At 45.2% G+C, this 24,638-nt stretch overlaps 1 protein-coding gene across 7 annotated transcripts in view; it reads left to right on the top strand.

The window, feature by feature from the left end:
• The window catches only part of LOC144822239 (caspase-1-like), a 415,881-nt gene that overhangs the window by 178,757 nt on the left and 212,486 nt on the right, over positions 1–24,638 (top strand). For all 7 annotated transcript variants that reach the window (XR_013608591.1, XR_013608590.1, XR_013608589.1 and 4 more), the window contains exon 4: positions 3,659–3,832. Coding sequence is in view for 4 of the 7 variants with exons in the window: in XM_078679501.1 (XP_078535627.1) it covers positions 3,659–3,832 (174 nt within the window). In the remaining 3 variants the exon portion in view is untranslated. The remainder of the gene's footprint in view (positions 1–3,658; positions 3,833–24,638) is intronic.

The following is a 24,638-nucleotide window of genomic DNA, read 5'->3' as shown; positions in this document are numbered from 1 at the left end:
TAGACATTGTAAGTGTAGTAAAGCCATAAAGAGTATATGGTCTGGAAGTTGGTAATTACAAACTCCACAGCTCCATATTGGCTTTAATAAAAACCGGGAAGTTTAGTAGCAAACTTCTCAGCACATTAAGCCCACACTGATGCCAGTGTTGGATTTAATGTAAAAGGCACTAAGTGGGCATCTTAGAGATGCCCCCTGAAATTTGACCAGCCCTGATGTAGTCCCTGAATGGCTGCCTGCCATTTGCCACCGCCAGACAGGTTAAATCCCAAAACTCGCACTCGTAAGTCGTGTACTTAACTGAGAAACTGCTAACATTTCCCACAAGAACCCATGTTAAGAGATTTTCGGCCTAAAGTGCTCTAAAGTGTTGAACTGATGTTAGTATGGAGAAAAGAGAACTAAACTGCAAAGTATAAAAAGTCTTACTTACCTTGTATTGTAAGATCCTAAGGTGTGGTATCTAGGCATACCAACCCAGTACGCGAAGTACTTCAAAAGTAACTAAAAAGTAATCTGAAAGAAATTACTGTGTAATTCTAACTGCATTTTAAAGTGATACAAACCTGTAAGAACTGCAAATCCATCATCCAATTGCATTTCTGTGTAAAGGACTACAATTGAAAGTATATTTACCTACCTTTTATCAAGTCCTGCTTGGTACTAGAAATAAACTACAAGTATACCTTTGTTATACTTACCCAATTGGTCTGGATTCTGTCTGAGTGTGTGCTGTCAGTCATGATAGGATAAATACAATAAATGATTAACACACCCTCTGGATAAGCCTAATTGCTCACCCACACTACCACAAAGAGAGCTGTTCGTACTTACCTAATTTAGCCTCTGCTATACCTTTGAGGACTCCTTGGACTCTTAGCACACTATACCTTCCTTTGGTATAGTATATACAGAGACAGCTTCCTATAATATGTAAGAAGCCAGCTGCTTCTTCTCCAAGCCTGGTGCAACTACTGGATGCATTTGGCTAAATCATATGAATGTGCTTGGGTATTAGGTAGACCTGGTGCTGTTAATTAAGCTGTATATATTTGAAGCAGGAGTTTCTGGATACTCTCATAACAGATTTCTTTGTACTGTCCGATTAAACCACAGAGAGGTTTGTGTGCATGTCCAATTCCCATCTGGCCTTAATATCCTTCAGTTGTGTACCCTTGCTTATTCATAGGTCTCAATATTAGTTTACGATTCACAAGCGTATTTCTTTTAAGTGCCTGCTGCTTACTTTTTGCACCTTTCACCACAAAGGTGCTGTTTACCTTAGGAACAGAATTCAGCATTATGCGCCTTCCATTTCTTTAAGATCCTAGAATAAGCTGTTTCTTTTGGCTCCTCTTGTGCAGTGTGCCCGTCTGGAAGGCCACTCCTTTTGTTATCTTGCCTCCAAACCTTGGACTTTCTTGCCATTATCTACTCTGCCTTCTCCCTACGAAACTTCATTTCAGAAAAGACTTAAAACTTGGCTATTCCAGTCGTGCTGAATCTCTTAGATAGCTTTGCATACCGTCTCGATAATGAGTAACAATCGGTGTACCTCATCTCTAAGGCGTTTGTGATCCCCATGACTGTTTCATTGTGTGCGGTAGTTGGCTATGGGTAATAAATTGACTAGTTGGTACTTTGTCTGTGTAAGCTCCCTAGATGTTGCCCGTTTTTCTGAAGAAATGAGAGAGGTATCTCCATTTGTCCCTGAACCACTACACATTCAGTCAAATCGAATGTGAAAAGACTTAACAATGGTAAGTGGGGGCTTATGTATTTTTCATGCTTCTCCGCTTGTTATATCAACAGCAGCAACACTGCTTTATGTTGACAAGTTCGGTCGTGCATAGGTTTTAAGCATCCCACCCCTATATTGCTGTGGCTCTCATTTCGGGTACTACTGTTGATGGTATTGTGGATATATGCACAAACACTACTCAGGAGACCCGTAAATAAGTACCAGGCCCAATATTGGGCACATGTTGCAGGGATTCAGCTTAGAAACAGAAGTACGCCTGGGACCACAGAACATCAGTATGTAGGAACCGAGTCACCATACGACATCAGTACCTATGGACCCAAATCCAGACTAGCTCATAGTGCTTTACTTGCTGTCCTAGCCTTTATAGAGAGACAAGTTATTTGGCATCCCTAAATGAAACACTCTAGACCCTCTCAGGGATCGCGGCAGAAGGCCATCGCCTTTCTTCCTCTCACTCATACATATCCAGAATAAACAGAAAAGAGACACAGAGAAAGCTTACAATATTTATTGAAAGTGCTGTGCTCTATTATGCAATAACTGTGCTGCAATTAAAATACATGCTAGTTAAAAATGTGATTAGCATAATTAACAGACTACACAATGAAAAGGCCTGTCATATTGGAATACAGTTGTGCCTACACCTACCCTCACTATAGAAGCACAGTGATATATTGGGGATCTCTTGGATTAGTGGAGGACACTATACCTGACATACATACGTATTTGTTCTGCATTTCAGCCAACGGAGCTCTTACTCATCTCAGGACCTTTGCTCTGCGTAAATGTGTTCTTTCTGTTTTGAAAACAGTTTAGGGTGTATATGATAAGAGTTGCATGTTAAAAACAGCAGCTGGATTTGTCTATTATGTCCAGGTGTTAGTGTCTGACCACAGACAAAATAGAGCATAGTGTTTTTCGACCTTGTATGAATTGTTCCGTCTATGTCCCAGCACAGGAACATAATAACAAAACGTGTGCAGCCTATTTATAAACTAAATGTGTAGCACCAATACAAGGTTGTTCGTGTGCAAAGCAAAGGCAGCATAGTATGTGTAATTAGGCTAACATAAGGGAGAACATGCTGCAGGCATATAGGAAATACACAATTGCTTTTTGAACAAAAAGTGGTTCCACAGTTTTGGCCTCTGACATCCATATAGCCACCCTTTGTAGATGTGCTGTCAGTTTGTAGTACTTAGGATCTGTTATCCTGTTGGAAGAATAATTCCAAAGTCTCTGTTCTTACTTGGTGGAACTTCATATGTGATGAACATAGGATTGCTGTTGCTTCCTCCTCTTCTGTCTCCTCTAAGGTTAAATCTGATCTTCTTTGGCTCCCCTTTTCTAACTATCTTTCATCCTCCTCTTCTATCTGATTGCTGGGCCTTTTTACCTTCTGTTTTTCCTCCTCTCTTCTTCCCTTTCTTTCTTTCTTCTTTTCTCTTCTCTTCTTTTCCTTCTCCCTTCTTCATTTTCTTTTATCTCTCTCTCTATTCCTAATCTCTTTATCAATGAACCATTATTTTATAGCTTTTCTTTGCCTATTTTGTATTTCACTTGATTCTCATGTACTATTTTAACATCTTTGTATCGCACTTTGTTTAAACAAAATAAAAATTTCTTAAACTGAAAAAAAAGGATCTGTTATCTTTCAGAAAAGACAGAGTGTTTGGCGAGGGTCACTCTCTTTCTGCTGCTCCCCATATCAACTCTGAGACCATAGTCCTGAGCTCAATAAAGAGTTTTTCAAGTGTTAATACTAGAACTTCATGAAGCACTAAAGGATTCTGAGAAGGATGATTATTTCCATCAGGGTCAATTCAGCAACAAGAGTAATTGAGACGAACACATTAGACGTTAATATTAACATGTTTTTTTTTCTCTTCACAGATTTACAACATTCTCGATAAGCAGAGCAGAACTCGCCTGGCTCTCATCATAAACAATGAGAAGTTCGACAGTCTGAGTGAGAGGACAGGGTCTGAGCACGATGAGACTCAAATGGAGTGCCTTCTAAAAGGACTTGGTTATAAAGTGGAGATAAAGAGGAACCTGACTTCTAAGGTACTGTGAGAGATACTCAAGGTGCTCCTTCCCATCAATTATTGCTTCACTAAAATTATTTTTTCTTACCTTTCTTTAGAATTAACTTTATGAGCAAGCAAAGCACTGCTCTGTCATTCAGGCTTTCTGTAAATAACCTTATAAATCCTTGCTGACCTTTCTTAGGTGCCCTTAATGAACTGTGTACTGTGTGCAGGATGTGTCCCTACAGCTAGTGTTACCATCCTTGACAGAAGGTTCCTGTTAAAGCAATTAGTGAAATAAACATGTATACACGAGGACCTTGTATTTACACTACAACTGAATTGTTCTCCATTTCTGCGTCAGTTGGCACTACATCCCTTCTACTACATCGCCTACCATTACATAGTTTCTGGCAGAGACCCCTCTAGATCACACCCCTTTTTATTTGTTACTCATACAAATAACCCATTATATGTAACTTACCTTTGATGGTGTAAAGTCATGTGATGTGAGGTGCACCCCTCATGCAGTCAACAAACCACTATAGTGTTTTATTGTAAACAGCAGGTGCATTTTCAAAAGACGCTCTCTTGTTCCTTGTCTGGAAAGAGGGAAGGCATGCATATCAGGCTCCCCTTGTGACTTCCCCCCATATATTCCACTTGGCATTATATGCTTTTTCTACAGTGTTGATGCCTTAATAAATGCCCCCATTCAGAACACCATTGTACCTGAAAGCTGGAAAGGCCTCCTGCGTGTTCCTTTATTTAAAAAGCCTTCTTCTCATTAAAAGTTTATTTCAGCTATCAAACCAAATCCCATTACCTTTCCCTACCATTCCTGTTAGTGACGAGAAATAATGTCTGTGAAATACAAGCAACGGCCAACTTTGAATAAGAAAGATTACACATGTAGTATACATAAATGAAAAGCACACGATCATAAAGTGAAACCTAAGCTACACGCCATTATATGGTTATTTGCAGAGAAATCCGCAATAGCACTTAAAAGTTGGTGATGTAAGGGACCAGTGTCCAATGTTGGGCAGTGTAAAGACTTTTCCACGCACTGGATGGTAGAAATAAATTCTTTATTAAGTCGTTTCCAACACACGTGTGAGGGCCAACAAGGGAGGAGGTTGCACTGCGTCTGCTCAGGTCAGTCATTAGCTGTCGTCTGTCAACATTCCAGAATGCAGAGCTGATGACATGCCCAGTGGTGGCTGGTGACTTTTCAAAGTGGTATGGTGTGGCGTAACAGTTCGGGTCGAGTTTAACTTTGACTTAGCAAGTGAACCCAATTTACATAGGGGTGGAGGGAATTCTCCCCCTGAGAAACGTTTGAAAGAAAAAGTGGCAAAGGGTGCATTTTAAAACACATTTTGTTAAAGAATTTGTTGAACAAGCAAGAAGAATATAAACCACATATTGAGTGCACATGGCCCTTCATTTGCCTCCTAGTTCACTAAGGGCATTGTTGTAAGGGGAGGCCGAATGTTTCTAGTATGTTTATGTTTAAAAACTTCCACTTTTGATAAATGGCACTCAATGTAGTATCATAATCATTCTGATGTACTGAGGTGAAACTCCTGCGCATGTTAAAAAATGCACGTTTTTGATTTTTGAAAAGGCTACGTGACATACACTGGATGATTTACATTATATTGCATTGTGTTGTAATTGGCAATTTCTCTACCGATGAGGCTTTGAAGCACTTTATGACTTAACAGAAAATAAATATGCACGCATATATATCACCTGGGTGGGCAGGTTTCATGAGGCATAGTTGTTTTAGAGCTACAGTGCACATTTTATTCAAACCTTGAGAAACGTACAGCAAAACACTGCACAGTGGATGACTATGAAAGTCGAGATATGTGTCTGATCGCAGCTGCTTACTCACAAAGCAAACATAACCAATCAGTGCATGCTTCCCTAAATACCAAACATGCCAGCACTATTGCAAAGTCCTGGATTATTTACATAAACACAGTTTGTGATACTATTCATTTATTCCTAAAATTAACCATTCAGCATCTCTACAAACAATCTTGCACATATAAGTACAGGCCAAAGAGTACAAGAATGGGTGGATCATTAGTGACACATTACAATAAATGCAGCACTGAACACAGACAGATATGGTTAAGCTGACTTTGAGGTGTCTATTGCTCATAATCTGTAACTGAGCACTATAAAAAATAAAATGGAAACTTACTTTTTCAAACAATTCACGTGTGTGCGAACCAGCCACACATCAGCTACCTGCCAGCGAGTCAGGTTAGTGAAGACTAGGGTAAAATATGAACGCAGTCATATATAGAGCGTTTCAGTGTCTCTACGAATACTTCAGAGCTGTGGAATTACAATGTTGTTTGGAAGTGCGTCACCTGTTTTATAGATGTAGATAGATAAATTAGTCCTTTTTTTAAAAATCCACTGAAATAAACCAGCATTTTAGTTTAGTTTTCATCTTATTTCATCACTATTACAGGAAGACCAGCACTTCGTTATTCTGCATTCTTGTTGGTATAGACAGGTTCTCCACAGCTTGCTTCAGTCGTACACCCTGATTCCTGTTTACCGAAGATTCTCCCCCAGGCACAATCAACTTTAAGAAAATATTCTTAGCACACTTCCAAAGTGAAACCCTTGCACTTCATGCATATAGCAAGTATATCTCGCGGAGTTAATTTTTGTGAAATGGCGCTGTAAAAAGACAGCCGCTGGAAGTGATGTATAACCGTTTTGTACCTTGTTTTGTCTGTAGTGATGCTAAATTAGTGTGAAGAAACAACGTACGTTCACCACAAATATTAAAAGTAGCACCCTGAATTTAAGCACCTCGAAGTGGCCCTTAATTTGCTTCTCTGTGCAGCCTGGTCTTGGACTTCTTCGTAGCCCCATAGACAAGGCTTGCAAACCAGGCACTGTTCATTTCTTTATTCATTCACACTTGACACGCGACTGCCTGACTGTGTAGTCATCCGTCATGAGATCGTATGCAGCATTTCACTTCAGAAATGAACACAAGGCCTAGAACAAGTTATATGCAGACTGCCACAACGGAGGATTGGAATATCTGTGCAGCTGTTTGCACTTTTTGTAGTTTAAAAAAATGAAACGATGTGGTAAAATCAGCTCGACCTTGGTGTCTGCTCTCTGAAAGAAAGCACGAAACGCTGTTTGACTGAGTCTCTTTGTCAGCTCTATAAATTAAAGCTGAGGACATCTGGTTCATGTACAGCGGCCTAGCATGCGTGCCTATCCTTATCAGCAACACAACGCCATGTTTTCCCGCCATGATCTCTGGGGAATACCCGCCGAGTGGCATTAACAGTCTTTGATGCAAACACAGGGCATCTACCGTACCATACTTTCACTCCGCTGAAAGACAAATTAATAAAATGACGGACTTTTCTAGCGTGAAGAAAGAAATATTTTGTCAATGCAGCTTGTGGGATTGCAGGCAAAGGATCAGGGGGAGGAACAATCTTCGAGGGCCCCCATTCAGCCCAATTCCATGGATTTTTGTGAGGTTATGGGAGGTTTAGCGGTCCCTCGTCATATTCTGCAGAGGGACCCCATCATGTTGTGTTATTACACCCCTGCTTCAGTACACTGAGATTGAGGTGGGGTTCAAGTAAGCACTGTACGAAACAATTTGTACAAACATTCAATGCCTCGAGATGCTCAGTCAAGGCACAGATAATACAGGGAAAGTTAAACAAAAGGATGTGTGGCTGTACAAACAATGGCTTCTCCATAATTCACTAGCTGGCCATTTTTCTATAGAGCCACGTAAGTTTGCATATAGCGCCGTACTGTGACAAAACCGAATAAATCATTAAAGTAAGGTGCAAGCCTGGCCAACTCTCACCTTTACAACGGAAAAAGCGTTCCCTCTTAACAAAATAATTCATGCAAAAATGAGATCTGTTCATTTCCGACTCTTTAGGCCAATACCTCGATTCACCACGCGCGCAGGGAGGAGGGGGAGGGGGTCACGCAGGAAGTGTAGGGGGAGAATTATATAACAGAAAACTTACCTCACAGCAGGGGGGTTATATAACAGAAAACTTACCTCCCAGGTGGTCCGCGCCACCTCTGCTCCCCTTGGTGCCTTCACGCACGGCACTGGAGCGGACTGGCAGCCTCTCTCAGCCAATCCTGGCATTGGCTTAGGTCATGGTTAATCTTCGCCCGTCGCCTGCCCATTAGGAGACCGAGGGGCTCCTAATGGGCATGTGCAAGCCAGTGCAAACACAAGTGCGCATAACTGGGCACGGGCGAAAAATTTGCCCTCCGTCCATACTCATGCACACTTGTGTGATGCTGCTGCCTGTTGCCCCTGGTCTGACACTCATGTCAGTCAACATGACGCCAGGCCGCCCACCCCCATCAGACTCTGAAGGGGGTGGGCGGTCAGGCGTCATGCTGACTGACATGAATGTCCGTTCTGTTCTCCCTCGCCTCGGCATCTTTGAACTTAAGTTAACTGATTCAGCTTACTTAAGTTCAGAAACGCCAACTGAGCTACGGGCGGGGGGGGGGCTACGCCCCAAAGCATCAATGGACGCACCGCGCCTGGACATGCCAGAAGGAACAAGAAGTACGGTGTCCCATGGAGGACACATAAAGGCATAAAACACGACAGGCTGTATTGCAAAAGAGAGTGTAAATGCACAACAGATCATTTTAGGAGCCAAGCCCTAATTTGTCTGGCAGTATTCTTGGCAGATGAATACATTGCTTCTTATCATACTCCATTAGTTTATGTTCCGAATTGTTCAGAGAGATTCAGTTCATCTTCGTCCCCTTGCATTGGGAAACTAACTGCAAGAATGGCATTGTATTTGAGGCGTATTTGAGACCATTAGTCAATTTAAAAAAGTTCACATTTTGCCCCAAAAAAATGTTCGAGGCATGTTAGCTGTAGATCACATGCTTATGCATAGATCGCCATCTAGTTTTGGGTCCGGATGTTTTTCTTTGAATAAATCTTCCTAGTCACAAGGTAGCTGACTTCTCCTTTCGGTGATAGTGCGCATGGTCATCGACTCCATATTAAGATTGTGTTTTTTCTGCCATCAGGTTCGGATGTGTCTCGCTACGCTCCGGTTCGACACTGATCCTTCGGTTCCTCTCAGCTCGTACAACATTCACCCTCGATGGTATTGTTTCCGATCGCGTTCCCCTTTCTTCACGGATTGTGTTATTGCTAAAAACTAATTTCGATCTGAGAGCTCGTGGTAGGCCGTCGGGCCTAGCCCCTGGTACGACTCAGTCGATGGAACAAATTCCCTTTTAAGTTCTCCTCTCTAAGCCATGTGAAATACCCGCACACCGACTCACGCAACTTGTGCTTGTCACCCAACCAAAGGGAAGACCACTGCGACGCTGCCGAGCTTTCCTCTCCAGATAAGACTCTAAGCGACCGTTTGGCCCGACGACGCGACATGCAGCGCCAACACACAGGCTTCATTCCGGACCTCTTCGGACCTGAATCAGAGGAGGAAGAAGAAGCTAGCGACCCCATTGGAGCCCATGAGGAACAGTAGGAAATCACTCTTTCTGACGATGGCTCCGACCAGGGTGAAGACATCCCGCATGGACAACGTACTGCAAGTACAGTCCCTACCTCGCCCAACTTCCAGTTCGATTGAAAAAGAATGCTCCGGACCAATCTGCGCCCTCTGGCCCCGGTCGGCACCGATATCACACTTCCGCCGCCCCGCCTCCAGGCTCTGCGCCACAGCCTACCAAAAAGCCTTGCGGCTCCGAAAAGCCCCATACCAAATCGAGCACCAAGCCAAAGCCTTCGGGGTCGAAGACAAAGTCCGGCACCGAACATCACCAATCGGTACTGAGAACAACCTTGAATCCGAAAACTCCAACTAAGAAACCATCAGCATCGAAACCTTCAGTGCCAAAACCGACTGAGACTCCAAAATCACCCAAAATGCATGCTTTCGGTGATCCGCTTGAAAAACCGGATCCGAAACAGAAAATTCTGGTTATACAGCCAAAAACTGGACATATTACCACCAAAGTGACTTTAACCCGTTCTGTGCTGCCGTCGGCCATTGGCCGACAGCAGTACTACCTCCCCAGTGCTGCCGTCGGCCAATGGCCAACGCGGCCCGCCCGTTTTGGGGTAGTGCCGCACTTCCGCAGCCGCCGTAAACGGGTTAAAGAGGAGTGCTACTACAGAAGAGGAATACCACATTCCATTAAAGAAGAGAACTGTTTGGACACATCCTTCCCCTCCTCTTCTTCCTCTTCTTGCACCACCTTTACCATCTGCCTGTGCCAACTTCACCTGAGCACTCACCACCACATACACCTGACAATCAGGGTGAATCAGCCCGGACCTACAGATGAGTGGGATAACTATAACACTGACTCGCCCACTGACAACGATCCAAACCTATTTCCTACCAGGCCCTCTTCACCAGATGACAGTGGAGGATATATTGAACTACTAGGAGGGATGCTAATTACCATGGGGTCCAACTTCATAAAGAATGCCTTGAAGAGGACTTCCTTTTTGAGACATTAAATAGCACACAGAAATCTACACACATGTTGCCCATGTTGAAAGGAATGGCCAGACACGTAGATTACCTCTTTAAAGATCCTGTCAGAGCACGTATCCTTACACCTAGGATGGATAAAAAATGCAAGCCTGCTTCATCGAATCCAGTCTACATAAGAGGACAACTACTCTTGGACTCAGTAGTTTCTAATGCACGTAAAAGGGCAAACTCCCAGACTACTGGAGATGCACCACCCCCAGATAAGGAATCAAAACTCCTTGATGCTTCAGGGAAAAGGATAGCCTCCCAAACAGCTAACTGGTACGTGAGAGAAAATTAATTTCTATTAATCAAATTAGATGTTCCCTAGATGCTGCTGATACATCTGTCAGAGCGGTGAACATTAGTGTTCTTTTAGGAAGACACGCCTGACTGCACATATCTGGGTTTAAATCGGAGGTTCAGACCTCAATATTAAACACACCTTTTGATAAGGAACACCTTTTTGGGCCGGTGGTCTCTTCACTTGACAAACTGAGGAAGGATACGGAAGTGGCAAAAATCCATGGGAGCCCTTCAGTCTCCACAAGGCCGTGGTTCCTTTCGGCGCTCCTTTTATCGAGCAGGCTCCAAAAATACTTCCACGAACACTGCGTCCACCTATAAGGGCAATAACCAAACCTCAGGTTCCAAAACATTCTTGAGAGGCAATGACAGAGGAAACAGTGGCAAGGGCAGGGGGCTAGAGGATCCAGTACATGTACCTGTCCGTCCAGTGCAAAGCAGTGACTTGCCCAAAGTTCCCCTTGACCATTTAACACCTGTGGTAGGGGGGTGGGTGGCTTAGGGAGACTGTCACAATTTCTACCAAAGTGGCAGTTAATAACAGACAAGTGGGTGCCCCAAATTATCCATTATGGTTACTTTCTGGAGTTCATCAACACTCCTCCAAACATTCCCCCAAAGTCGCACAAACTTTCACCGGATCACCTATACCTTCTCAAACAAGAGGTACAACCCCTACTACTAAAACAAGCTATAGAGCCCGTACCACCACAACATCAAGGGTCGGGTATGTACTTCTTTTACTTCCAATTCCCAAAAAGGACAGCTCTCTCAGACCCAAATTAGATCTCAGAGAGGTAAATTTTTACATACAGTCAGACCATTTCCACATGGTAACACTTCAACATGTAATACCTCTTTTGCAAAAAGGCAACTTTCTTTCTACTCTAGATTTAAAGGACGCCTACTTTCATATTCCAATCCATCTGGCTCACCGCAAATTTCTCAGGTTTGTGGTAGCAGGTCAACACTACCAATTCAAAGTCCTCCAATTCGGAGTCACCACTGCCCCCAGAGTCTTCACAAAATGTCTGGCGGTAGTAGTGGCGCATCTCAGAAGACAAAGCGTGCATGTCTTCCCCCTATCTGAACGAATGGCTCATCAAAGTCAGCACCTACCAACCATGCCTCAAGCACACTTCCTTAACCATTTCGCAGCTTCACCAGCTAGGATTTTCAGTGAATGTGTTAAAATCACACCTTCAGCCAAACAAAATTCAGAATTACCTAGGAGCCACTCTGGATACTCAAAGGGCTCTAGCGTTTCCACATGCAGCCAGAAAGCGCTAATTGTCAAATTTCAAGCCACTCAGTCACTTCCAGCTCGAGTGTTTAAAGAACAAAAATGGAAGGTGCACTCAAATAAAGTCAATAGAAATAGTGATTTAAAGTGTCTTCTTCTTTATTCAAAAAAAGTGTTCATGAAGCATAGGCACAGCCAACGCGTTTCGTTCCTCTTGCCTTTTTAGGAACTTCGTCAGGGCTGTAAAGGTTACAAACATATGTATACATAAATATACATATAACATAACACACAAAGACATAAATGATCACAATCAACTGAAATAAGACTAACCCAAAAGAGCAACGACTGACAAAAATTAATGAATAAAATCTATGATCAACCGACAAAGAATATCAGAATACATTCTAAAATACAACAGTTATCACTGGATTTACTAGATTATTATAAAAACTGTTGTAACACATATTGAAATGCATCTTATTTACAAAAAGTTTGTGGTTTGAGAGGACTGATGTATACAATTCCAAGTTCAATGTAATAGACATTTATAAAAAAATTTTTTTTTATATATAGTAAAAATTGGGAGAAAGGCGCAAGTTACAGAAAAAGGGGATTGTTACCGTGATGTAGACCTAGACATATAAGTACTGTTCCCAGCTATAAATCCCAAAGGAAGGAGGTTTGGGACATATATTAAGATTCTTAAAGTTGGACAGTGTATCGGTATATACCAGAAGCATATATCAAGAAGAGTAATAACTCGTCATGCTAAGGCGATGGAGGTCATTGGTAAATTCAAAACGCTTACCGAGTTCTTTAGGTGATGTGAGCTGGACTCAAAATGGTCATGTAAGGTTGAGTCGGAAGTGGTGGTTGGTTCATAGGACCAAAAGGAATAACCTAAAGTAGGACAACAAATATATTTTTTTTTAATATTATTATTATTTTTATTTTTAGAGGTAGAAACAAATCGATGGTAGAAATTTTTTTTTTCTTCGAAAGTTACATTACACGACGAGTCTAATATACTGATTGCTGCGGGCATTAAGGAAAGCGAATGCGAGTTCTATAGAGTGGGTGAAATCACCCCTCTGAGACTGAGATGTCACATGTGGAATATAGAGGGGGGCGATCTTACGGCCATAGGTCAGCCCAGTATGGTAAGTGAAAAGAGGGGGGGGTCTAAGTTCGTCAAAACATCCCACTGGGATCCAGTTTAATGTTGGAGTTGTAACTGTACCTTCAGAGTCGCAGAAGAAAAACCCCGCAGTGGGTTGTCTCAGATTAATCCGGTCGGGATTCTATGGTAGATGAATAATTAGAAGCTGTATGGGAAATAAGAAGAACGGAAAATCTAAAGTAAGTAAGGGGTGAAGCCTAGGCGTGCACGGTTTATAAGCGCAGCAGGGCACACAAAAGAATGGAATTCACCTAATGCAAGGGAACCCCTTGTGCATTATGATTTTATTTAGAAATGTGGAGTCACTGCATTGCCTTAAAGTTGTATTCCATTGAAATCCCTGGCCCCCAGTGCATATGCTAGTTGTATAATAGATAACACCTAGTCATGACTCCTGACATAAATATAAAATGGTCCGGAGATCACATTCTTACCTAATGTCAATGCCAGGGCAGAAAAATTGTTGGATATGTTAGACTCGTGTCATCTTCAACAATGCTTCTATAATAGTAAAGATTTTTTTTTTTAAATTTAAACAGGGGAGGCGACCGGAACATCGTACATGGAGTGCCCTTTAGAATCCGAGCTACAGTGGTTTTAAGTTGAATATGTATCAAGCAATATGCATTTGTAACAGGTTGAGTTAAGACGTGCCCCGTTAACACAGGTTGTTTAGAGAGGTACATATATCAAGTGACCTCGAATGACAGGAGAATTTTTGAACATAATGAAAAATATTCTCAGAATGCAAATTGCTGTTCAAAAAACAAGAGAGAGAACAGTAATTGTTAGATAGGAATATGATGTGCACATGGCAAGTACCTGATATAAGCCCCGCGGTGCATACAACCATAGATCCCACGGAAAAGACCTCCAAGGTAAAGGAGTCGAACAGATTGCTCTAGCGCTGCCGGTCCAGTAATGACCCACATTTTAAGGCAAAGACCACAGAGCACCTATAGCAAATAAAGAGACAAAACTAAGTGATCGGGACCCGCTCAAAGGTCCCAAAAATGGGCAGCAAGTCAGATAACAGGCCGTCCTAATAAGTATGGTCCCCCCGTCAATACGTCCCGCTTTCTTACCTGTGATAGGGTACCCGTATCCGAAGTTACAGCACAGACTGCGTCTTGCGAAGGAGAGAGGGACGCCATGGTGTTTATATGCGGAAATAAACACCCGACCCGCCTGCTTGCTCCTTGTGAGGCCCAGCCCCTAAAGCCACCATCACGTGACGGGGCAGAGTGAGGCTTCTAAAACTCCGCCAGCGCCATTGTTAAAAGTAGTCTGAATATAACACGGTAAATTTGAACGTGCAATTGTGTACTACTGACAAATGACAGTTAATTGGGAGAGACCCGAACTGGACCGTTCGTATTCCTAATGTTCGAGGCATGTGGGCTGCTAAATTCACATCTTAGCATTAGATCGCCGCCTAGTGTTGGGCTCGGATGATCGCACATTGTTGTCCTGGAAGAGTCTTCGAAGTATCCTGAGATAGGTGGCTCCTCCCCTGGACTACAGTGCGCATGGGCATCGGCTCCATCCCCAGATTGTTTTTTTCCGCCATTGGGTTCGGATGTGGTCTCGACGTCTTACTGTCGGAACCAAGAAAAACTAACTTTTAGCGGCCAAAAGGCCTCGATTTTCTTGCGTCGGTATTGTCTGCGCACGGTCTCGAGTCTTCCGTCTCTTAGAGCCGGAATAAGCGGAGTTTTCTTCGCTCTCGGAAGTTTGAGGCCTTCTCATCGCGACACGACTGCAAAACTTTTCAGACATGGAGCGGAGCCCGTTTAAGTACTGCCCGCTCTGTGGGTCCAAGTACCCACACATCGATCTACACCCCGTGTGTAACAAATGCCTTTCGCCTGACCACGACGACGGCAAGTGCAAGTTGTGTGCACAGTTCCGCTCGAAAAAGACTCTCAAGCTTCGGCGCGCGGTGCGCATGGAAGCTAAACAAGCGGCCCCGGATCCGGAGAACATCTTCGGCGACCAGGACGAAGAGGACCAGGGTCATCATCTCCAAATCTCCCCACCCGAGACGGAGGTCGAGGCGGATCCGGGAGACGACGACGGAGTCGCGGGTCAAGGCCTTGAATACGTCGACGAGGTAGGAGACGACGATGAGATTTATGGGGCCGCGGCAGACAGCTCGGGGGACGAGCTCTGCCCCGAAGGTTACGAGGATACCGACCGGGACACGGGATCGCCTGTCGGCCTTACCCAAGACCCGTTGCCGCAAGCCACAGCCCCGCCTTCGGGCCCGGCCACGGAATTACTTGCTGAGCAGACTGTTTCGAAACCGAAACCATCGGGATCGACAACACCTAAAATGGCCGACCCGAAAACGAAACCGAAACTTAAGGACTCGAGTGTCCCTAAGATGGCTGCCGTGCCGGTGAAAACGACGGTGCCCGCTACCCCATCGACTCCGTCGACCTCCGGTCAGCAGAAGTCGAAGAAGTCCGTCGATTCCGATGCTGCAAAATTGAAACCGACGCCAGAGGAGGGGTCCTCCAAAAAAGATGGTCGGCACGGGTCAGTGGCTACGACGCCGACGCCGTCCAAGCCCGCCAAAGTCGGCTCCAAGGAGGCTACGCAGGCACACGGAAAGAAGTCTGCGCCCCGAACACAGGAATCGGAGGCGGTTAAGACGGTATCCGCGCCCAAAGCGCACAAGGCCCACAAGGACGTCGGATCCGAGGGAAAGATCAGACCATCCTCGTCGGCGCCGAAACAAACTGTGAGTGAGCCGTCCATCATAGCCGAATCACTGCAAAGAATCAGGGAGAAGGCCTTTGCCCCGTCGGCTCCGATACCATCGCCGCAGCCGCAAAAGGACACTCCAGCGAAGCCTTCTGGGAAACTTCTCTTTATTTTGCCGCCGAAGGAGGCGCCAAAAGCATTTTCAACCAAGTCGGCACCGAAACAGGTGATTTCTTCACCGACTGGCCCGCTTCCACGTCGGGTACTCGAGTCAGAGGACGATTCAGAGCGTTTCATCGACGCTGACACAGGCAAACTGACCCTCTATAAGAGGAAAATCACTTCGGAGCCAGTGGACTCCTATGTCATCCCACTAAAGAAGAAGAGGGTGCCCCTTGACGCCTCAGGCCTCACGGAACCAATCCAGCCTCCTCCGAGACGGAGCCCTACTCCCTCCCCAGAACACTCTGCGGGTGAGGGGTATGATGAAGACGAGCAGTACAATTTCCCTGTCAATGAACCTGATGCACAACCGGATTCATATGATGACACTGGTGACCAGAACACCCAGGGTGTGGGGCAGGACCCGCAGCTTTTTAATGCACGTGCTTCCCCGACTGAGGATTCAGCAGGTTTTCATGCACTACTCGAAAGGGCGGCAGCCAATCATGATGTGGACATGCATGCCGACCCGGTTGAGGAAGACTTCCTTTTCGACACTTTTTCAGTCTCTGAAAGGACAGTAAAGACACTGCCTATGCTTAAAGGAGTCCTCAAGCATGCTGGGGACATATTTAAGGAGCCTACAAGAGCGAGAGTGGTCAACCCTCGCATTGAAAAAAAGTACAGACCTGCACCTGCGGACCCCGCATACATCCGGGGACAATTGCCACTGGACTCTCTTGTGGTCGCCAATGCCAGGAAACGTGCCAACTCCCAGACAACGGGTGAAGCTCCTCCCCCGGATAAGGAGTCCAAAGTGCTAGAGGCAGGGGGCAAAAGAGTAGCTGCACAGGCATCAAACTTTTGGTGCATCGCCAATACACAGGCACTCTTGGCGCGTTACGATAGGGCGCACTACGACACCCTAGAACAGATTGTACAACACCTGCCTCCACAGTTCCAAGAAGCCACACAACTGCTCATTGAGGAAGGAAAGCTAATCTCAAACGCAGCCATCAAGTGTGCACTTGACGCTGCGGACAAAGCTGCTAGGGCTTTCAACACTAGCGTTATGCTGAGACGACAAGCGTGGCTCCGCATCTCAGGGTTTAAACCGGATATTCAGACAACAATCCTTAATCAGCCAGTCAATCCTGAAAGTCTGTTTGGTCCAGATGTTGACACCACCCTAGAGAAAATAAAGAAGGACACAGAAACTGCTAAGTCCATGGGGGCCCTGCAGTCACAACAGTTTCGTGGCAGCAATTTTCGTCGCTCAGGTGCACGTGGAGTCACCAGAGGACAAATGGGTCAACAATCCCAGTTCTCTAAAGGTGGGGCACAATCCTCGTTCACGAAACAAAACAAGGGAGGTTACAGAAATAACAGCAACAGAGGTCGCGGCAGAGGAAACAACAGCTCCCGCTCCTCTGCTCCAAGCAAACAGTGACTCTCTGTCACTGCCCCCCGACCACCTAACACCTGTCGGGGGGAGACTACAGCAGTTCCTGCCCGTCTGGAAAAACATCACCACAGACAGGTGGGTGCGACAACTAGTCCAGTATGGTTATTGCCTAGAATTGAGGTCCACTCCACCCAACATCCCGCCAAGGCAAAGGCCTATGTCCGCAGAGCACTTGCTCTTATTGCAGCAAGAAGTAGTGGTGATGCTGCAAAAGGGAGCGATCGAGCTCGTGCCGGTGGGAGAGGAAGGCACAGGGGTTTATTCCCTGTACTTCCTTATTCCAAAGAAGGACGGATCTCTCAGACCCATTCTAGATCTGCGTCCCCTCAACCTGTACATACTGTCAGAACATTTCCACATGCTTACACTGCAACAGATTCTTCCATTGCTAAACCAGGGAGATTTCTTAGCAACCTTAGATCTCAAGGATGCTTATTTCCACATTCCACTACACCCGTCACACAGGAAATACCTCAGGTTCACTATTCAAGGCAGGCACTACCAGTTCAAGGTCCTACCCTTCGGAGTCACCACAGCCCCGAGGGTGTTCACCAAGTGTCTGGCGACAGTAGCGGCGCACCTCAGGAGGCAGAACATCCATGTCTACCCCTACCTAGACGACTGGCTCGTACAAGCCAAGTCAGAGCAACAGTGCGCCGCAGACATGTCGACTACAATTCACCTTCTTCACGATCTGGGTTTCTCCCTGAACTACCCAAAATCGCATCTTCAGCCGGCACATGTCCGGCAGTTCCTAGGTGCGACGATCAACACCCTGACGGCCATGGCTCAGCCAAACCAAGTCAGGATAGACAGCATGCAGGCTCTGATCCAAAGGTTCAGGCCACAACACTCGCTTCCAGCGAGAGTGTTCATGCAGTTGATAGGCATGATGGCCTCCTGCATCTTCATAGTCCCTCACGCACGGCTACATATGCGCCCGCTCCAGGAGTGCTTAGCGAATCAGTGGACACAGGCTCGTGGGCAATTGACAGACCTAGTGTTGGTTACCAGTCGGGCATACGATTCTCTGCATTGGTGGACTCCACACAACCTTTGCAAGGGCCGACTGTTCCAAGAGCCTGTGCCGCAGATTGTCCTGACAACGGACGCATCTCTCCAGGGATGGGGAGCTCATGTGCTCACTTACACAGTGCAGGGACTATGGACGACGCAGCAACAGAAGATGCACATCAACTATCTGGAACTGATGGCAATCTTCATGGCGCTCAAGTCCTTCATTGTACATCTGTGCAACAAAGTCGTGCTAGTCCGGACGGACAACATGACCGCGATGTACTACATTCAAAAGCAGGGAGGCACCCACTCGCCACAGCTGTCTCATCTGGCTCAGAGCATGTGGAAGTGGGCCATTCAGAGGAACATTTTCCTCATGGCAGAACACCTCCCAGGAAAGGACAATCAGATGGCGGATCTGCTCAGCAGGTACAGCCATCAAATGCACGAGTGGGAGTTACACCCATCTGTCCTCCACCCGTACTTCCAGCAGTGGGGTCATCCGGAGATAGACCTATTTGCCACAAAAGAGAACGCAAAATGCCAACACTTTGCCGCCAGGTTCCCTCACCCACAGTCGCAGGGGAATGCGATATGGATGAACTGGTCAGGCAAATTTGCGTACGCTTTTCCGCCAGCCCCTCTAATACCGCTGGTCGCAAGAAAGCTAAGGCAGCACGAGATGACTCTCATCCTAGTTGCTCCAACGTGGGCGCGCCAGGCTTGGTACACCACGTTCCTCGAACTCTCAGTGGTGCCGCATCAAAGACTGCGCCTCACGCCCAGTCTTTTGACGCAGAACCATGGAGAAATTCAGCATCCAGATCCGCAACAGCTCAACCTGGCGATCTGGCTCCTGAAGTCCTAGAGTTTGGATACCTTCACCTACCTCCAGAATGCATGGACATCATCAAGGAGGCGAGGAAACCAACTACTAGAGCATGCTATGCTGCAAAGTGGAAGCGTTTTGTCATTTACTGTACAGCCAATGACATCAACCCGCTAGATGCATCTATCCCCAACATCATCTGCTATCTGTTGCATCTTTACAAGTGCAATCTAGCGTACACTTCCATTCGGATACATTTATCCGCCATAGCGGCTTATCTCCAGAACAGGCAGCACCTCTCTGTCTTCAGAGTGCCCGCCATTAAAGCCTTCCTTGAAGGTCTGAAACGAGTCATTCCCCCAAGAACACCGCCAGCTCCGGTGTGGAACCTCAATGTCGTTCTCACCAGACTGATGGGACCACCATTTGAGCCACTGCACTCGTGTGAACTCCAGTTCCTTACGTGGAAAGTAGCTTTCCTTGTAGCTATTACGTCTCTGAGGCGTGTCAGTGAGCTGCAGGCGCTCACAATCCAAGAGCCATTCATTCAAATTCATCCAAATAGGGTAGTGCTACGCACTAACCCCAAATTCCTTCCGAAGGTGGTGTCACACTTTCATCTAAACCAAACTATTGACTTACCAGCATTCTTTCAAAACCCGCAAACGGTGGCAGAAAGAATGCTCCATACCTTAGATGTACGGAGGGCGTTGATGTACTACATAGACAGAACACAACCCTTTAGAAAAACAAAACAACTCTTTGTTGCCTTCGCACCACAACACAAAGGCAACCCGATTTCCAAGGCAGGGATAGCCAGATGGATTGTTAAGTGCATCCAGATATGTTATCAAAAAGCCAAGCGCACTTTAACAATACCCCCCAGAGCGCACTCCACACGCAAACTGGGGGCATCCATGGCTTTCCTAGGGAACATTCCTTTAGAGGATATTTGTAGAGCAGCCACGTGGGTTACACCACATACCTTCACAAAACACTACTGTGTTGATGTGCATTCCAAGCAGCAAGCTGCTGTAGGACAGGCTGTTCTGAAGACACTTTTTCAGGTTTCTGCAGCTGGCACGGGCAACCGCCGCTGATGGAGGGACTGCTATGTATTCTATGCTAAGATGTGAATTTAGCAGCCCACATGCCTCGAACTGAATATGCTACTTACCAGTATGCATCTGTTCTTGGCATGTAGGGCTGCTAACATTCATATCGCCCGCCCTCCTCCCCGGTGCCTGTCGCAGCTGCAGATTTACTATTGTATTTATTCATTAGCATGGACATCCTTTACACTTTTCACTCCATCTTCTGCCACAATGGCGAAAAACAATCTGGGGATGGAGCCGATGCCCATGCGCACTGTAGTCCAGGGGAGGAGCCACCTATCTCAGGATACTTCGAAGACTCTTCCAGGACAACAATGTGCGATCATCCGAGCCCAACACTAGGCGGCGATCTAATGCTAAGATGTGAATGTTAGCAGCCCTACATGCCAAGAACAGATGCATACTGGTAAGTAGCATATTCAATTATATTGCTAGTTGGATTTCGGCTACGTTACTTCAATATATAGAAAAGGTGGAAACTAATCAGAGATAACGTTATTCACAATCGATTACAAGGGGTCGTTTATTTTTAGAAAGGGAATATTAATTAAATTAATTAAAAGGTAAGGTTATTTTTATATATAATAACCAAAACAATGGATCAACAGTTAGCAGGGCTCAAGAAAGCCCATTCGTATTTAGCTGGGTAATTGTACAATGTTTAGGTCTACCATCTCACTGACATAAAATTGTATTTGATATCACAATGAGCATATATACAAACAATGGGAACTGAATAGAGAGAAAATACATTTATCCAGACACACTGGGGAGACAACACATTGTAGGCATAATTTAGGATTTTGCTGTGCTCACAAGACACCATATGGGCACATTGTAGGGATTGTTACTAGAAATTCCCGAGATCAATGCAAAAAATAATGAAGTTCCCTATCAGTATTATGCCCCATTTGGGCGGCCCTCAAACGGCAAATCCATTTTGCTTCCCTCTGTCGGAGCACTAGTTCTCTATCACCCCCCGACTGTCCTGTGGGATATGGTCAATCCCATGGAACCAGAAGGTTAAGTCATTGGGATGTTTGTCATGGTAATGTGCACTAACTGGATATCGGATATCCTTGTTGATTATAGCCCTGCGGTGTTCTTGGATCCTAGTCTTTAGTGGGCGGGCAGTGCTACCAACGTATATGATGTTGCAATTACAGCCCAGTACGTATACCACGTATGGCGTATTGCAGTTGATAAACTCATTGATCTTGTACATTTTAGAGGAGTTGAATGTGAATTCATAGGTCTTGTTATGACCAAAGGGGCACATGTTGCATGACCCACAATTGAAGAAGCCAGTAGGTTTTGGTGGAAACCATATTTTTCTGACATTGGTCACATAGCTCTTGCAGAGGGTGTCCCGCAGGGATCTTCCTTTGCGATAAGTTATTCGTGGCTTGTCAGTAATTACATTTGATAATCCTGTGATACCTTTGAGAGTGGTCCAATTCTTTTTGAGAATATTGTACACTTTGTTACTGTTAGTGTTGTACTGGGTCACAAATCTTACTGGGCAATCTTGTTTTGAAACAGATTTGGAGTGTTGTTGTTTGGTACACAAAATGTCATCTCTAATTAGTTTGCTCGCTCTTTCGGTCGCTTTGTATACAGTATTCTTTTTGTATCCCCTCTTCAAAAATCTGTTGCTTGCTTCCTGTATGTTTTTAGTAAAGGTATCCTCCTGGCTACAGTTTCTCTGTATCCTTACCATCTCCCCATAGGGGATATTATTGATCACGGACTGTGGGTGAGCACTTTCGGCTCGTAGTACTGCGTTACAGGCCGTTTCTTTCCTAAAGAGAGTGCTTTGGACAACATCATCCTTGATGTAAAAGTGGATGTCCAAAAAGTCAATGCTTTCTCTCCCCTGTTTCATGGTAAGTTTGACGTTACAGTTATTGTCATTTAGGTAAGAATGGAAGGATTTCAGTTGCTCATCCGTTCCTGACCATAGGACTATGATGTCGTCTATGTACCTCCCCCAGAACACTATATGTTCTGTCCAGGGGGAGGCACGACTGCCCCATGCATGTTCCCGCTCGTACCACCCCATGAATAGGCAGGCATACGAAGGCGCAAATTTTGTGCCCATGGCAGTCCCACAGGTTTGATGGTACCAGTTGCCGTCGTGTAAAAAATTGTTATTGTTAAGAATGATGTTAATCATTTCCAAGAGCATTTCGTTGTGATCATGTAATTCTGCTCTTTCCCTATCCAGGAAGTATCGCACAACCATTATGCCACAGTTGCTCTGGATACATGTGTATAAACTTTCCACGTCGAAAGTTACAAAGGACAGTTCTTCCGACCATTGTAGACCATTGAATTTGATTAAAATATCTTTACTGTCCCTAATGTAAGAAGGGAGATTGGTGAAATGCTTCTGTAAGTTAAGGTCAACGAACTCTGAAAGTTTTTCGGTTACTGAACCGATTCCAGAGATTATGGGGCGTCCAGGTGGAAAGACGCCCCCCTTATGAATTTTCGGCAAAATGTACATGCATGGATATCTCGGTTTTTCAACTTTTAGATATCTGAATTCGTCTTCACTTATAAGGCAGGTTTCTCGCCACTCAGTGAGTTTGGCTGTTATCATACAACCAATTTTGTTTACAGGGTTGGTAGGAATACGTTGATAGCAATTGGTATCACCTAATTGTCTCTGGATTTCAGACATGTAGTCATGATGATTCATCACGACCACATTTCCGCCCTTATCGACCTCTTTGATGACAATAGTGCTTTCCGTTCTTAGTTTCTCCAGGGCAATTCTCTCCTTAGCAGTGATGTTGTGATTAGTGGAGGTATTATGTTTCTCACTTGTTTCCAATTTATACAAATCGTTGGTTACTTGGTCATAAAAAGTATCGATACTGGGATGGTAATTGTAAGAGGGGGTGAATTTAGATCTAGGTTTGAGATGGCTATCAGTGTCAAGGTCCTGTTGGATACCCAATTCCTCCAATAACGAATAAATAAATACGAACCAACCCGTAACCTTCGTTCTGCCCACCTGTCCCTCCTCACGCTGCCACTGTATAAAAGGAAACGACTGGGCGGCTGCCGATTTGCTTACCTTGCCCCTAAGATATGGAACTCCTTCCCCCTCTCACTCCGGACCTGCACTGAATTGGCGAAGTTCAGGGGTGCTCTGAAGACCTGGTTATTCAAGCAAGCGCCTCTGGGTGACCGTGCGCTTGATAAATTCCGAATAACATAACATAACATAACAAAGCCATATCATATGTATCTTCGTCATCAAGATTGAGTAACAACTGTATATTCCTGACGTCAGAGACCGTATGTGACCCTACCACCTCCTCTGTGATGTTATCATTTGTTTTGGGTATCTGACGGGAAAAAAAATCCCTCAGTTTTAGTATTCTTCATCTACATGCACATCCCCAAAGTCCCCGCCCTGGGTAGGACAGAAATTTAGACCTTTACTCAACACAGAAATCTCATCATTATTCAAGACTTTATTAGACAAGTTAATAACCTTCAGGTCCAAATTACAATCAGTATCATGGGTGGAAATGCCAGAAGAAATAACATTTATTCTTTCGGTCTTGTCCCAGTATTGGGTTTGCTTGTTGGATTGTTCACCTGGTTCTTTCCTGTACCTGCCCTTGGCCCTCCTGCCCCCCCTCCTTGTTTTGTTTGATCTCTGAGGGGGTTTGTTAGTTCCCTTTTTTGTTGGAGCCTGTTGCTGATGCGTAAATTGGCCATCTCCTTTTGAAAAGGAGTGGCCCCCTCGGCTAAAGGGATCTCACGTGTTGTGTTGGAGGCTGTACTGCATGAAGATGCAGAAGTTATGCTACTCCCTGATCTTGCATCATCATTGTCATCCCTTTCCTCTCGAGTGTTTATGCAACTGTTGGGAATGATGGCATCTTGCATCCTGATCGGCTGCGCCGCCCCCGACCAAGCCACTCCAAATGATGACAGCTCTCGCGCCTGTCTCACACGCATCCACAGCATGCACCGTGCGGCACCTCCGTACTCCCCTCTCCTGCTGCTGGTAGGGCTCCCCAAAGGCCGAACACACTACACGGAGAGAATGCTACACATATGGACCGAACACGCACTAACGAACACAGGGGTGCTATATTCTAACGGACAACTGCTGACATTTGTGGCACTCATAAATGACTTCGACCTCCCCAGGGGACAGTTCATGTTGCACAGGCAGCTCCTAGATGACTGCCGCAAACAATGGCACACAAT

The sequence above is a fragment of the Lissotriton helveticus genome, chromosome 3_1 (genome assembly GCF_964261635.1).
Source record: "Lissotriton helveticus chromosome 3_1, aLisHel1.1, whole genome shotgun sequence".
NCBI classification, from domain to species: Eukaryota; Metazoa; Chordata; class Amphibia; order Caudata; family Salamandridae; genus Lissotriton; species Lissotriton helveticus.
The sequence above is the reverse complement of the archived record's forward strand: the minus strand, read 5'-3'. Positions and strand labels throughout refer to the sequence as shown.